Source organism: Cibotium barometz, chromosome 40 (genome assembly GCF_041138505.1).
Source record: "Cibotium barometz isolate CiBa-2024 chromosome 40, ASM4113850v1, whole genome shotgun sequence".
In the NCBI taxonomy this organism is placed as follows: domain Eukaryota; kingdom Viridiplantae; phylum Streptophyta; class Polypodiopsida; order Cyatheales; family Cibotiaceae; genus Cibotium; species Cibotium barometz.
In genome coordinates this window covers 6,625,317-6,638,646 of record NC_141085.1, presented here as the reverse complement: position 1 = coordinate 6,638,646, position 13,330 = coordinate 6,625,317, and the positions used below count along the sequence as shown (strand labels likewise).

General features: G+C 40.7%; 1 protein-coding gene across 4 annotated transcripts in view; it reads left to right on the top strand.

Moving 5' to 3' along the window:
- The first annotated feature begins 7,310 nt into the window (after positions 1–7,310).
- The window catches only part of LOC147615143 (Peptidyl-tRNA hydrolase II (PTH2) family protein), a 42,865-nt gene continuing 36,845 nt past the window's right edge, over positions 7,311–13,330 (top strand). Inside the window, exons 1-2 of one of the 4 annotated variants that reach the window (XM_086779136.1) lie at positions 7,311–7,638; positions 7,752–7,810. In XM_086779136.1, the coding sequence (XP_086635262.1) occupies positions 7,441–7,638; positions 7,752–7,810 (257 nt within the window). In that variant the 5' untranslated portion in view covers positions 7,311–7,440. The remainder of the gene's footprint in view (positions 7,639–7,751; positions 7,811–13,330) is intronic. The other 3 variants (XM_086779139.1, XM_086779137.1, XM_086779138.1) reach the window with 3 other exon arrangements.

Here is a 13,330-nt window from a genome sequence, read left to right as displayed (position 1 = left end):
CTGCCAAAACTGATGTACCTGCACCTGTAAACCACTCACTAGAATGAGAGAGCCGAAAAGAGAGTGTTGATGTAGGCAGCTGGAAGCTGATTTGCTAACCAAAAACACTCTATCCTGCACTTAAACCAGTGCTAAAACCTTCAGCAACAAGTGCATAATCCTTGCATACAATTTCATTGACCCATCATGGAATATGACATCCAAAATGTAGCTAAAACATTGTGCAGGCTGCAACTTACTGTCTTGCAGACCTTATAACTTGTGATGCATAATCCAGATGAACCGGCTGTCAAAAGCAAACTTGTTGCCTGTTTAATGGTCGCAAACTGTCCAGTTCAGACCTAGACTGAATTCTTTACAGTCGAAAAGATATTCAGGTCAGAAGTAGGCTTTGCATTCTTTACAGTCGAAAAGATATTCAGGTCAGAAGCAGGCTTTGCAGGCTACAAACTGCAACTTTTGCCTGTTTTGCAGATCTGATAACTTTTGACAGACAATCCAGATGAGAAAACTTTCAGAAGTAAAGTTTTAGTCCTTGAAATGGTCTACAACTTCTCTGTTCAACTCAGATTCTGAATCCTCACAGTTTGAGAGATATTCTCTCCTGAAAGTGACTGTTTGCACTCAGAAAAAAAAAAACAGCGGCAGCAATTTCTCTCCCATGCGCACAAGTGACACTGAAGCATCCTGGCACCTAGAATACACATGTGCGCAGACCTATGCACACACATCCACAACTGCTCTTAGTTGCGCCAACACATGTTCGCATCACACCTCACGCTCGTGTAAGCTCTGCATACACACGCTCCTCACGTTGCTGTCCCACAGTTTTGGTAGCTCTTCTACAATTCGCAGCGTCCTTCGCTTTTTTCTCTACACACTGTCTTCAGCGCTGCACTTGATTCGCAATGCACGCTCTCTCTTTCTAGCTCATGTGCCCGGCTGCTGCCCAATGCTAAGATGATGCACGATTTCTTCTTTCGGCTGCACGATGTGCTCGAACGATCTCCAGCTCAGCCGGCTGCTCACCGCTGCACTTCAATGCAGTTTTCCTTCACTTTGGATAAGGCTGGATGGAGCCGTTCTCGTGCCTTCCGTGCTGAGTGTGTCGAACAAAGCTCCAGGCTCACGCTCTCCTGCTGCAGATCTTGCATATCTGCACCCGCAACAACAGCAAATCCGCTTTTGAAGCTCCGCTACGAGCTCTGTCTGTCGCCGCTGCGACCACGCACACGTGAGTTGCGCACACGCCGCACTCCAAGCTCTGATACCAGTTGGGACCGAGAGAGAGAGAGAGAGAGAGAGAGAGAGAGAGAGAGAGAGAGAGAGAGAGAGAGAGAGAGAGAGAGAGAGAGAGAGAGAGAGAGAGAGAGAGAGAGAGAGAGAGAGAGAGAGAGAGAGAGAGAGAGAGAGAGGGGAAGTAGGAGGAGACGACTCATATTTTGGTGGTTGCTAATACTACCTTATCTTTCTTTTCTTCCATTTATATATAATGGGCTAAATACCCATATACAGGGGCCTTTACCCCCAACCTAGGATTCCCAAGATCGACCTGACTTGACTGCACGGGTCTTTTATGAAGCATAAGGACATTATGTTCTTATTGGTGAAAAAATCAATATTTGGTAGGGTATTGGGATTTATTTCTATTATTGAATTTCAAAAAAGAGGCTTGCCATATGTACATATATTATTGATATTGGAAAGTGGATGTAAACGGATTGAGATTGCTCATTTTATGATATGTTGGTATGTGTTGAACTTTTTGATAAGGTGATGTTTCCTAAGTTGCACAACATAATTAGTCATTGTAATGTCCATGGATCATGTGGGGAACTAAGTGCTCTCCTTGCATGGTTAACAGGAGTTGCAAACATCGGTACCCTCGAAACTACTAGCGTTGATGACAATGGGTATTCAACATACATGCAGTAAGATGATGGTAGTTTCATCCAAGTAAAGGATCATAGGGTGGATAGTCGATGGGTTGTTCCATATAACCCTTTTCTCTCTATGAGGTACAAAGCCCATATTAACATTTACCATTATAGCTGTAAAGTATTTGTATAAGTATGTATACAAAGGACATGATAGAGCTACTATAGAGTTGCGAGACACACATGGGGTTATTGATGAGGTTAGTCAATATCTAGATGGACGGTACGTGTCTACGTCAGAGGCATGCTGGCGCATATACCAATATGATTTGCACGATGAAAAGAATGATATACAAAGGTTACATGTTCATCTCTCGATGCACAATAATGTGCTATTCAATGACTAGGACGATTTGCGTGATGTGATTAGTTATGACAGAAACCAAAGAACATCTCTCACCGAATGGTTCAGAGCTAATTAATTGTATGCGGATGCAAATAGCTTGCTATATGTTGATTTCCCTTGCAAGTGGGTGTGGAATTCTGCTCTTCACTCATGGACTAAAAGGAAAAGGGAAAATATGATCGGACGTATGTATAATGTTAGTTCGAGTGCAAGTGAGCAATATTACTTATGCATGCTTCTCACAGTGTGCAAAGGTTGTAAATCTTTTGAACAGTGAATGAACATTTGTATCCCTATTTTAAGGCTGCATGTGAAGCTAGGGAAATGTTGGAGAGTGATGAGAAGTGGTATATGTGTCTCTAAGAAGTTGCATTTCAGAAAACAGGATTCCAACTGCATCAATTGTTTGTCATTATAATGGTTTTTTTTGTGAGTCTATATACCCTGGACAGCTTTGGAACAAATTCTCCACCAAACTTTTAAATGATTTTTTTCCATTCCTTTGCAGTAGAGAGGGTGTGTCGATGTTGATGTTTGCCATTCTATAGCAAAGAATCAAGCTATGTTGCACATGCAAGACCTCTTACAACAGTATGGAAAGTGGCTAGCTAATTTTGAAGGGTTACCTATTCCTGATAGATCAAGTGTTGCCACTGTCAACAATGGTTTGCTGTTCAATAGGCTGATTTGTCTGTTTCCATGGAAAGGAGTCTAAATAGTTATCAATCAAGAGCATTTGATACTGTCCTTGAAGCCGTTTCTTTGAACTAGGGTGGTGTATTTTTCCTTGATGGACTAGGTGGATCAGGCAAAACATATCTTTATAATGCCTTGCTATCTTGATTACGTGGAGAGAATCAAGTTGCTTTGGCATGTGCATCGTTTGGAATAGCTGCATTGTTACTTTCAAATGGTCCTCACTCACGTTTCAAAATCCCATTGGTGCTCAATGCTTCTAGCACATGTGGTATCAAAGCTAATAGCCCATTGGCTAAGGTGCTGAAGCTTGTAAGGTTACTCATTTGGGATGAGACTCCAACAATGCATCGGTACGCATATGAAGCATTGGGACACATGACATTGAAAGACATTATACAAAGTGATATAATGTTTGGTGGGACAGTTATGCTCTTTGGTGGTGACTTCAGGAAAATCTTACAGTTGTGCTAAAGGGATCACGTGAGGATATTGTTGATGCAACGTTATGCCAGTCACATATTTGGAGATATGTGAATGTTTTAAAGCTCACCCAAAACATGCGAGTTAGATCAAGTGCTTATAATTGTACAGAACAAGAATTTGTCAAATGGACATTACAAATTGGGGATGGCTCTATAGGCCATCCAAACAATCAAGGCAGAGTGGTAATTCCACCATAAATGTTAATCCATGGTAACTCCGTTTTGAGTTTGGTAGAATGGGTATACAAAGTTCTTCAGAGAGTAGAGGATTATGCATGCTTCTTCAAAGACCATGCTATTCTTGCACCACAAAATCTAGAGGTTAATGAGATCAATGAACTAGCCTTGAGTGCATTGCCTGGTCTTAAAAGAGAATACCTCATGCAGATTCAGTTGTTTCTTCCAAGAATGACGTAATATTGTATCTGATTGAATACTTGAACAGTTTGATCTTAGGTGGTGGTTACCCTCCTCACCGCTTACTTCTAAAGATTAATGCTCCTATCATGCTGCTCCGCAATTTGGACCCTCAAGAGACGGGGACTTTGCAATGGTTATCGGATTGATATGCAAGCACTTTCACTCAAAGGTGATAGAAGCAAAATCATTATAGGTACAAACATGAGAGACATCATGGTTCAATTGTAGATCCTCCATTTTGGGAAGGACAAGCAACATCGTCTCTAATTATCGAACTATTAGAGAGCACCGGTGTTTTACGATATATATAGAAACTTGCTTTTTATGTAGCTTTTTGCATTTTATTTGGTAAATTTATATTATTATTGATACATTCTTTTGTAATTGCTAGGTTTGTATGGTCGAGACACTTACAACGAGAGCTTTGGGCTCCTTGGAATTTACAATCTAAGATTGCGGATCAACTTCATGTACATGTAATGTTTGTAGACTATGAAAAGCATGATAAATTAGATTTTCGATGCTGCATAGGCAGTGGACAATACATAATTTTTTGATTTGCTATCTACAGGCTTGTTCAAACGCTATTCGCCTCAAATATTGATCCACCAAATGAGTTTTGTAAGGTTTTATCCTTCTCCTTCTTTTTTTCTTCGAAAATTATATCTTGCAATAGCTAATGTTTTTATCTTAAATATATTTTGCTAGATGGAGGTGAGGAGTATAGGCTTCCAAGGAGAGTAATCCAGCTGCCCAAAGAGTGTTTTAAAGCCGTGTTCAGGTGTGTTAAGATTGTCAATATTATATTGGGTTGGAATGCTAGATATATATTTATATGCAAAGTTTGGTGCTTTATTCAAAGAAACGTAAGTGCTTTAAGAGCTTCTACATCAATATATATGGCTAGCATGGTGTGTTTATATATAGGTTGGCAAATGAGGCCCATCATGGGCTTCAAATATAAGGATTATCTTGACTCACCCTCCAAGGACAAGCGTTTTGTTTTTTTATATTATAGAATTGGTTGGAATTAGAAAGTACAACACAACATACACACCCATGCGTGCCATCGCTTGCGCAATGAGGGCTTGAACCTATAACCTTGGGACTCTTGGGCAGCACCTCTATCCACTGTACTAATTGGTCGACAAATACAAGCCTTTTGTTTTTATACATGCAAGATTACTTAGGGACTGGTCATGCTACTAGTGTATATATAACATTTAAATTATTATTACTGTAACATTTAAATTACCTAATTATCTATATACATACTATTATTATAAATATAACATTTAAATTATTTAATTGTTTACCTAATTGTCTACATACTATTATTATAAATATAACATTTCAATTACCTAATAGTCTACTAGTATAATTAATTATTGTTATTATTATAATATAAAATAGTTTGTGTTTAAAGACATAATTTAGTCTTTAAAATCTATATTATCTCAATATGAATTTTGTATTACATATGTTGTATAAGTATATTTTTGATATTTTGAAATATTTACATTATATTTATGAATGCTTGTAAATTTTTATATTGTAATTTTGTTTTAGTAATGTGTCTTTATGATTTATATCAATACCATAGGAATATGTCTTTATCATTTATATTAATACCATAGGAATGTGTGCGTAAAAATAAACAATGACCAAGTAACATAAGCTCATATGAGGCATTAAATTATTTATAAGTATAGTCACAAGACCTTAATAAAGAGTTTGTGTCTTATCAACACTTGGAACTTCTTAAAGAGTAGATTTTTCAATTTCTTGCAACCATTAACCTTAGTAAAACAAAAAGACCTTATTGACATTCGAAAGAAGATAGAAAATTGCTTAGTTTTTGCTTTACAACATTATTCATTTGCTCTCTGTGTGCGCGGGTGAGCGAGAGAGAGAGAGAGAGAGAGAGAGAGAGAGAGAGAGAGAGAGAGAGAGAGAGAGAGAGAGAGAGAGAGAGAGAGAGAGAGAGAGAGAGAGAGAGTGTTCTACAAATAAGATGAATTAATTAATTATATATAAAATATATAATTAATTATTTTAGAGTATCATGCTCTTTTAAAATGAAAATATCATAAGATGCAAATTAGTTTGTAAAGTATGTTTCAATATTATTAGTATGCAAGAGAAACTAATATATATATATATATATCACAATGGTATAAAATAAATACTAGTAATACATAAATTTTATTTTTTATATTAATGAATCTTATGTATGTTTAGAAAATATATTATCATTATATTACACGCAAGACTTGAGCGTGAGAGAGAGAGTGGAGACATGTAAGCAGAAATGTTTTTTTTAAAACAGGTATCCGTAATATATATTTTGAGCTTGTTTTGCAAGTAGAAATGATTTTTTTCTTTTCTTTTTTAAACGGGTATCCTAAATATTTTGAACAAGCAAAACAATATTTTTTTTAAATAAAAAAAGCAGGGATTTTGTATTAGAAAAAGAAAAGGGACTGACGATTACATAGCAGATACGGGCTGTGCCCTTTCAAAAAGAACCATACTGATCTAGGGGTTACATGATTACAAGGGCATGCACACATGGGTATACAGAACAGTTGCAAGCTCTCGGGGGCCTGTCTCGGGGTGTACAGCGTTCTCATTGTCATCCATCTTATTGTAAATATCGGTGATTTCCAGCAGGTGCTCAGTGAGTATTTTGTCCTTCTCGCGGATATCATGGATGTCATGTTCCAACTCTTCGTCCCACCTGACATAGAGGATGCTGTCCGTCTTGTGCAGCATGTCCATGTTGTTGCATGCGTGTTTGCTTTTCTTGAGTGAGGAAGTCTCTTCTTTTGTGGAGCTCCTTCTTCCTTGCAGAGTTTGCATTCTTCATCTGTAGAAACAATTCATGTTGCAGCATTGTTAGTACTGGAGGGGATGATTGAAATAACACGGCATTCCTGGCACACCAAATAAACCATAAAAACTCTGCTCTAATACAGTTCCAGAGGGGGGTTGAGCATCCAATGGAATCCCCTAAAAGGAGTTGTTTCCACGAGAGGGGTCTTGGGTGGATGCATTCAATGAGTTTGTTGAGGATTGATAGGATAGGGTTATTAAATCTGCATTGGAGAAATAGGTGTAGTAGGGACTCCCCCTCCCTTTTGCACCGTGGGCAAAGGCCAGATCCTTTCCCTATTTTGCAAGCTCTCTCCTGTGTACATAGCCCCCTGTGCAAGATTAACCACAAGAGGCATGCCTTTTTGGGTTGGATTAGAGGGGACCACAGACATTTGAACTTGAAGGTCCATTGGCGTCTCTAGAGGAGCACCTCCCACTTGGCATTAAGCTTGACATGCAGGGGGGGGGCTAACAATGACTTTAGGGCAATATTTTAATAAAAGCAAGTATTAGATATTAGATTAGTCCAAATAAATTAAGCGCCTAAATTCATTTAGGGTATCAAAGTTGCATCAGCATTTGCTGTGTATGTCAGTCAACAAACACAAACCTCAAAGGATGGGCTATTTGCTTTGAAATCGCGAAAGCGTTTTGTAGGAAAGGAGCTGCAGGCTGGGAGATGGATTTCTCTTGTGCGCTGCAGGTTGTGGTGCTGGGAGCTGGCTGTGCGGCCGTTGGTTATCTCATCGGAAAGCGAGTAGCTGGCACTGCCTTGCGCAGCACGGCAGCAGCACCACAGCCCGAGATCCAGTATGAGCGCAAGAAGGAACGGCACGAAGTCGACCGGATGGCCGAGATCATGGACGACTTCAAAATGGTAGGCTGCCCTTTCACCCGGCAATCAACACACACACACACACACACACACACACACAGCGTTATTTTTTTCTCATTTCAAACGCTCGTGTATGGCCTCATTGTATTGCGCAGGTCCTCGTCGTGCGAAATGACTTGAAAATGGGCAAAGGCAAAATAGCTGCACAATGCAGGCAAGTCCCCTATGTTTCTTCTCGCATTTAAGAGCCCACGCAAACCAGCTAGTCATTCATGTCCTTCAGCCTTCATTTGTAGTTTTTGGTGTCTCTTGGTTTCTTGGGTTGCAGCAGCGAAATGCAATTAAAGTCTGTAACGAAGGATACAGACAGCTACATTTGTATTGGCCTCTCCGATTCAACACACCAGAGAAATGTATCTAAAGCCTGTCGAGCTGAATAAGCATAGCGAGTTTGGGTTTCAACTCACTCCAATTATGTTCTCAGACATATGATGCTTAAGATGGCAGGCTTTTCTCAAAACAAATTGGGCCCAATCTATTGGCTTCTATGCCTTATGCTTTTTTATTTAGTGAGGTAATCTACTGGCTTTAGAACAAGAGCCCTCATACTGTTTTGAGTACTTCATCACAAGTTGTTGATGATGGACCATAATAAACATGTTGGGTTACCCACCGAATGCTTGGGAGCCCTATTAGATGCATGGCAACATGCAATTTACAGCAAACTTCTTCATTAGGGCCTTACTAGACTGTTGAACATGAAGCTTGTATATCTCCGAATGAGTTGTACTTTTTAAACTGCTTGAAGTTTAGAATCAGACAGAGGTCCTCTACTGATTCCACACTTCACCAATTTTTGAGGAGATGAGCTCCATTTTTTCATTTTTGAAGGCATATTAATACTCTTCACTATGATGACTTTTTACATTTTCTTCGGGGAGTAAGCCTCTGGTTTCTTTGGTGGAAGGAAAAGTGGGGTTGGGAAATGAGGGGCCAGAAGAGGTGATCATCTTATAGGTCTTGTACAATTTAAATGTTATAGTTGGCATCTATTATATTTTTAGCGTAGACTTGCTATGGGATGTAGTTAATATTTCATGGCCAGGCTGGGGTTAACAATACATGGAATAACACTAAATTAACACCCTAGCCTATGTAATCAGCCTGCTACGCTAATCTTCAGCATCCCTTGAGCCAAAATTAGTATGGCTAACCTTACATAACATACTTCCCTCCTCAGACATCTCCACTCTTGGAAATGAATTTGAGATAGTCTAGCTACATAGGGCAGCTGACAGATTCACACACGTCTAATCTTTCCACATAGTTACATGTATTGGAACCAACTTAATCACAAGTCACTATTCCTAGAAGGCTATCTCAGCGGAACAGAAGACAAAATCAATACCAAATCAAGGTTGTGAGGAACACTAACAACTCCTTGATACAACCTGCACAAAATTAGAACCAAATCAAGGTCGTGAGGAACACAAACAACTCCTCAATCCAACCTGAAATCATAGAGACTTGTTGTAGCTAGTCACATCATATTGCCTATCCTTATCAAGATTGGGTAATTTGTCGTAACTAGGGAATGCAAAAAATACCTACCTATCTTAACACTCTCATCATGGGGCTAACCTTAGAGAAAGCACACATCATGACCATGTTCAAACCAAAACACTACTGATAAAATCCATTAGGACCATGTTCAAACCAATTGATATAAATCCTCTAGTGCTAGCTATCATTCTCCTATACAATAACATTTATCAAATGCAAGACAATCTAGTGGCTATATAGTAGGTTGACGCTTTCCCAAGACTAGCAATCTATATCTTCAAGATGTAAAGTCTCAGGGAAATCTGGATTGATACTCATACAAAACATATATTACGTGTCGCCAAGAGTTGTATGCTCGGTCTCATCAAATCCTGACCAATCAAATGATCTCTCAGAATTAAATGTGCAAGCACTACACCAAGATCTGAGACATGCTCTATATTTCTTGAGAGACGGAGGACAATTATCACGAACAAGAATTCAACTCACTCATTCATTGACTAGATGAAGTGTCCAAAAACTTCAAGTTTCTCTGAATCAGTATGTCACGCTAAATAATGATTGGGACTACGTGGATCTAACCCCACTAGTCAACACATTACCACATACTATGCATAATGGACTTGATGGTTATAGTGTCTTGTGGGGATGGAGTACCATGAGGTAATAACTTGCACATTCTTATGAGGTGAATTTGGACTTGTTCTTAGATTCATCTAGGTATATATTTATGTTGTATTAGCAGACATGCAAATTTCACATTGTGAAGTTTTAGTCCAAGTTGCAGCTAGTTGATATTGTGTTAATTCTTTCTATCTTTAGTGGTGCATATGCATCTTTTTGTTGTAATAATTCTTTCTATTTGTTAAAATCTTTTAGTGCTAGGCTTCATTATGGTTAAGTTTGCCTTGCATCTCGAGAGTTTGACAGAAACTCATAACGTAGACCTTCGTATATGAATGTATGCTCAAGGTGTTTCTTTTGTCATACAAAAGGACACACTTCTCGGGAGTGTCCTAAGAAGACTACCACTCCAAAGACCGTGATCCTAGTCTCTACGGCTTCAGTGGTGAGTCCAGCTTCCACATAGACTCCAGTGGCTGTGCCTAGTTCTTCGAATCCCAATGCTTAGGTTGGAGCAATCATTAGCCAGGAGCTCGAAGATAACTTGAAGGGCGCCCATGATCAGGAGTATGAGTGCAACGAATTGCTCAAGACCTTTGGCTACATAGGTGGCCAGAGAGTTGTAGTCTTGTTTGACAGTGGCAGCATGGAGGATGTGGTCATGGAACAGGCCGCTCGGCATGCCCGTTTCGTCCCAACTTCGGTGGACAAGCAAGTTGAGGGTTTTAGCACAGGCATGACGACGAGTGTCAAGTTTGAAGCTCGAGGTGCTAAATTAGTCATTTAGGGCATAGAGTTTGTGCGTGATTTTATGGTTGCCCCTCTTGTAGGAGTAGACATAATCTTGGGCATTTAGTGGTTTCACAAGTTCCTTCTTGATGTCAAGTGGGACAAGCACACTTTCCAGATTAGCCGGAATGTGTCCAATGGCCCAGTGACCATCAAGTGTGAGCCAAGAATCCCGAACTCTCCACTCATAAGTCACTTGCAGGCTAAACGAGCAATTAGCAAAGGCGCACATTGTGCGATGATTTACATCCACACTACCCAAACGGTGGCCAGTGCTTCCGAGAAGTATTTGGCTCTCCATGAAAAGTTTCAGAAGATTTTTCTTCAGGATAATCTCTCTCCCCAGCTTCCACTGTCCAAACCAGAGGACCACAAGATCGACCTCCTCCCAGGCTCGGAACCCCCGAGCAAGTTTCCATATCGCCTTTCCAAGGCAATGGAATCGGAGTTGGACTGCCAACTCCAAGAATTATTGCAATCTGGCTTCATCTGTCCCAGTGTGTCGCCATTTGCAGCACCAATCTTGTTTATCAAGAAGAAAGATGGGTCTTCTCGATTGTGTGTCGATTATCGTGCATTCAATAAGCTGACTATCAAAATTAGATTCCCGATATCTCGAATAGACTATATTCTCGAGAAGGTGAATGGGGCAAAGGTGTTCTTGAAACTCGATTTGAAGAGTGGGTACCACTAGGTGAGGATTGTTGAGGGGGACATCCCTAAGATAGCCTTTCGTACGGAACGGGCCCACTATGAATTTGTGGTCATGCCTTTTGGCTTGATGAATGCCCCAACCACATTCAACCGCATGATGATGCGGGTGTTCTGGGAATTGATTGTAAAGTGTGTGTTCATATTTCTTGACGACATACTGGTATTTTCAGCTATGGTTGAGCAGCATGACATTGATGTGGAGAAAGTCCTGAAGTTGCTGGAAAGCAACAAGCTCTATGTCAATGAGAAGAAGTCGGAATTTTATTTGTTTGAGGTTTATTACCTTGGATATATAATTAGTGCAGAAGGCATTTGACTTGATCCGGCTAAGGTTGGCTGCTTCTTGCTGCGCCAAAAAATTGCTCGAGCCAAGGGTAAGATCGTATCCTGAAGTAGATCTCCTCGTGTTTGGATCTCCTCCCCAATCAGAGTCATCCAACCTCAGGGTCTAACTCGGTCCTTCGATCCCCCTCCAGTGTCATAAAAGAGTCCAAGATCCTTCATACCCTGTAGATACCACAAGATCCACAATTGTGTATTCCAATGAGTCTTCAAAGGTATCTGCTAAAATGAGCTCAACAGCCCCACTGGAAAACTCAAGTCCAATCCGGTGTTCACCAAATCAATGAACCGACAAGTTTCCGATACAAAGAGACGTCAGCCTTCTCACAAGGATCATGTACAATAAGTTTGGTCCATCGGAGATGAAATAGGCTTGCGGTTCTCCATCCCAAAGGCCTCTAGCAACTCATGAACATACCGCTGCTGAGAAACAAAGAACTCCCTCTGGGTCAGCCAGATCTCCAATCCCAAAACGAAATGGAGTAAGCCTAAATCCGTCATCTCAAACTCCTTTGACAAGGCAGCCTTCGTCACCGCTATGTGCTCCACATGATTGCGAGTGACGACAAGATCATCCACATAGAGGATAATCAACATGACCATACCACGTTCCGGAAAGAGACACGTTCGGATTAATCTTTCTCAGAAAGAAAGAATCAATCTTTTGGTTCCAAGCCTCGGGAACTTGTTTAAGACCATACAAGGCTTTCCTCAACTTGTAAACCATACCTTTTGATCCTGGAGCCTCAAAGCTTGGAGGCTGCTCAACATACACCTCCTCTTGCAAGTCACTATTCAGGAACGCAAATTTCACATCCATTTGATATACCGGCCACTGTTGAGAAGAGGCAAGGGCAAGAACTGTCCGAATCGTGGTGGTCCTAGCTGTTGGTGCAAAAGTGTCCTCATAGTCGATGCTAGGTCACTTGCATGGCTTTCCTCCAAGTCTCATGGGAAAGAGATTTTTTCATTGAAGTAGAAGCTCTTTCACTGAAGTAGGCTCCTTGTCCCGAATGATACGAGACATCAAGGCATAATTTACCTGTAAATGCTCCTTTGGTTGACATTTGTCATGAACTCTATGCGATCTTCAAGGTCATCCTCTGTGGTTCACTCGGAGGGACACTCTGTCACACCAGACTCTCGAATGGTATCCAACAACCACTTTGGTACTCGAACAGAACGCGGAGCCTCCTATTGCTGCTGTGGCATGTCTCCAACCTCGGGCTCAACCTCTACAACAGACTGAGGCTGGCTAGCTGGAACAATAGCTCGGGACTCATCCTCATACTCATCTGGCTCTCCAAGAAGTGGTGGCTCCTCAATAGTTGAAGCTGGAACATGCTCATCAAAGACAACATCTCTGCTGACAACGACCGCATTCCGCTCTGAGTCATATAACTTGTAGCCTTTGGAAAGAGAGTTATATCCAACTGACTAAGGTTGGCTAGCTGGAACAATAGCCCGGGACTCATCCTCATACTCATCCGGCTCTCCAAGAAGTGGTGGCTCCTCAACAGTGGAAGCTGGAACATGCTCATCAAAGACAACAATCCCGCTCCGAGTCATATAACTTGTAGCCTTTGGAAAGAGAGTTATATCCCACAAAAACAAGCTTTTGGGACACTGAGTCAAGCTTTCTCCTCTGCTTGCTTACATGACTGCTTGTGATCCCTTATTGGCAGAAGAGTTAATGATGATG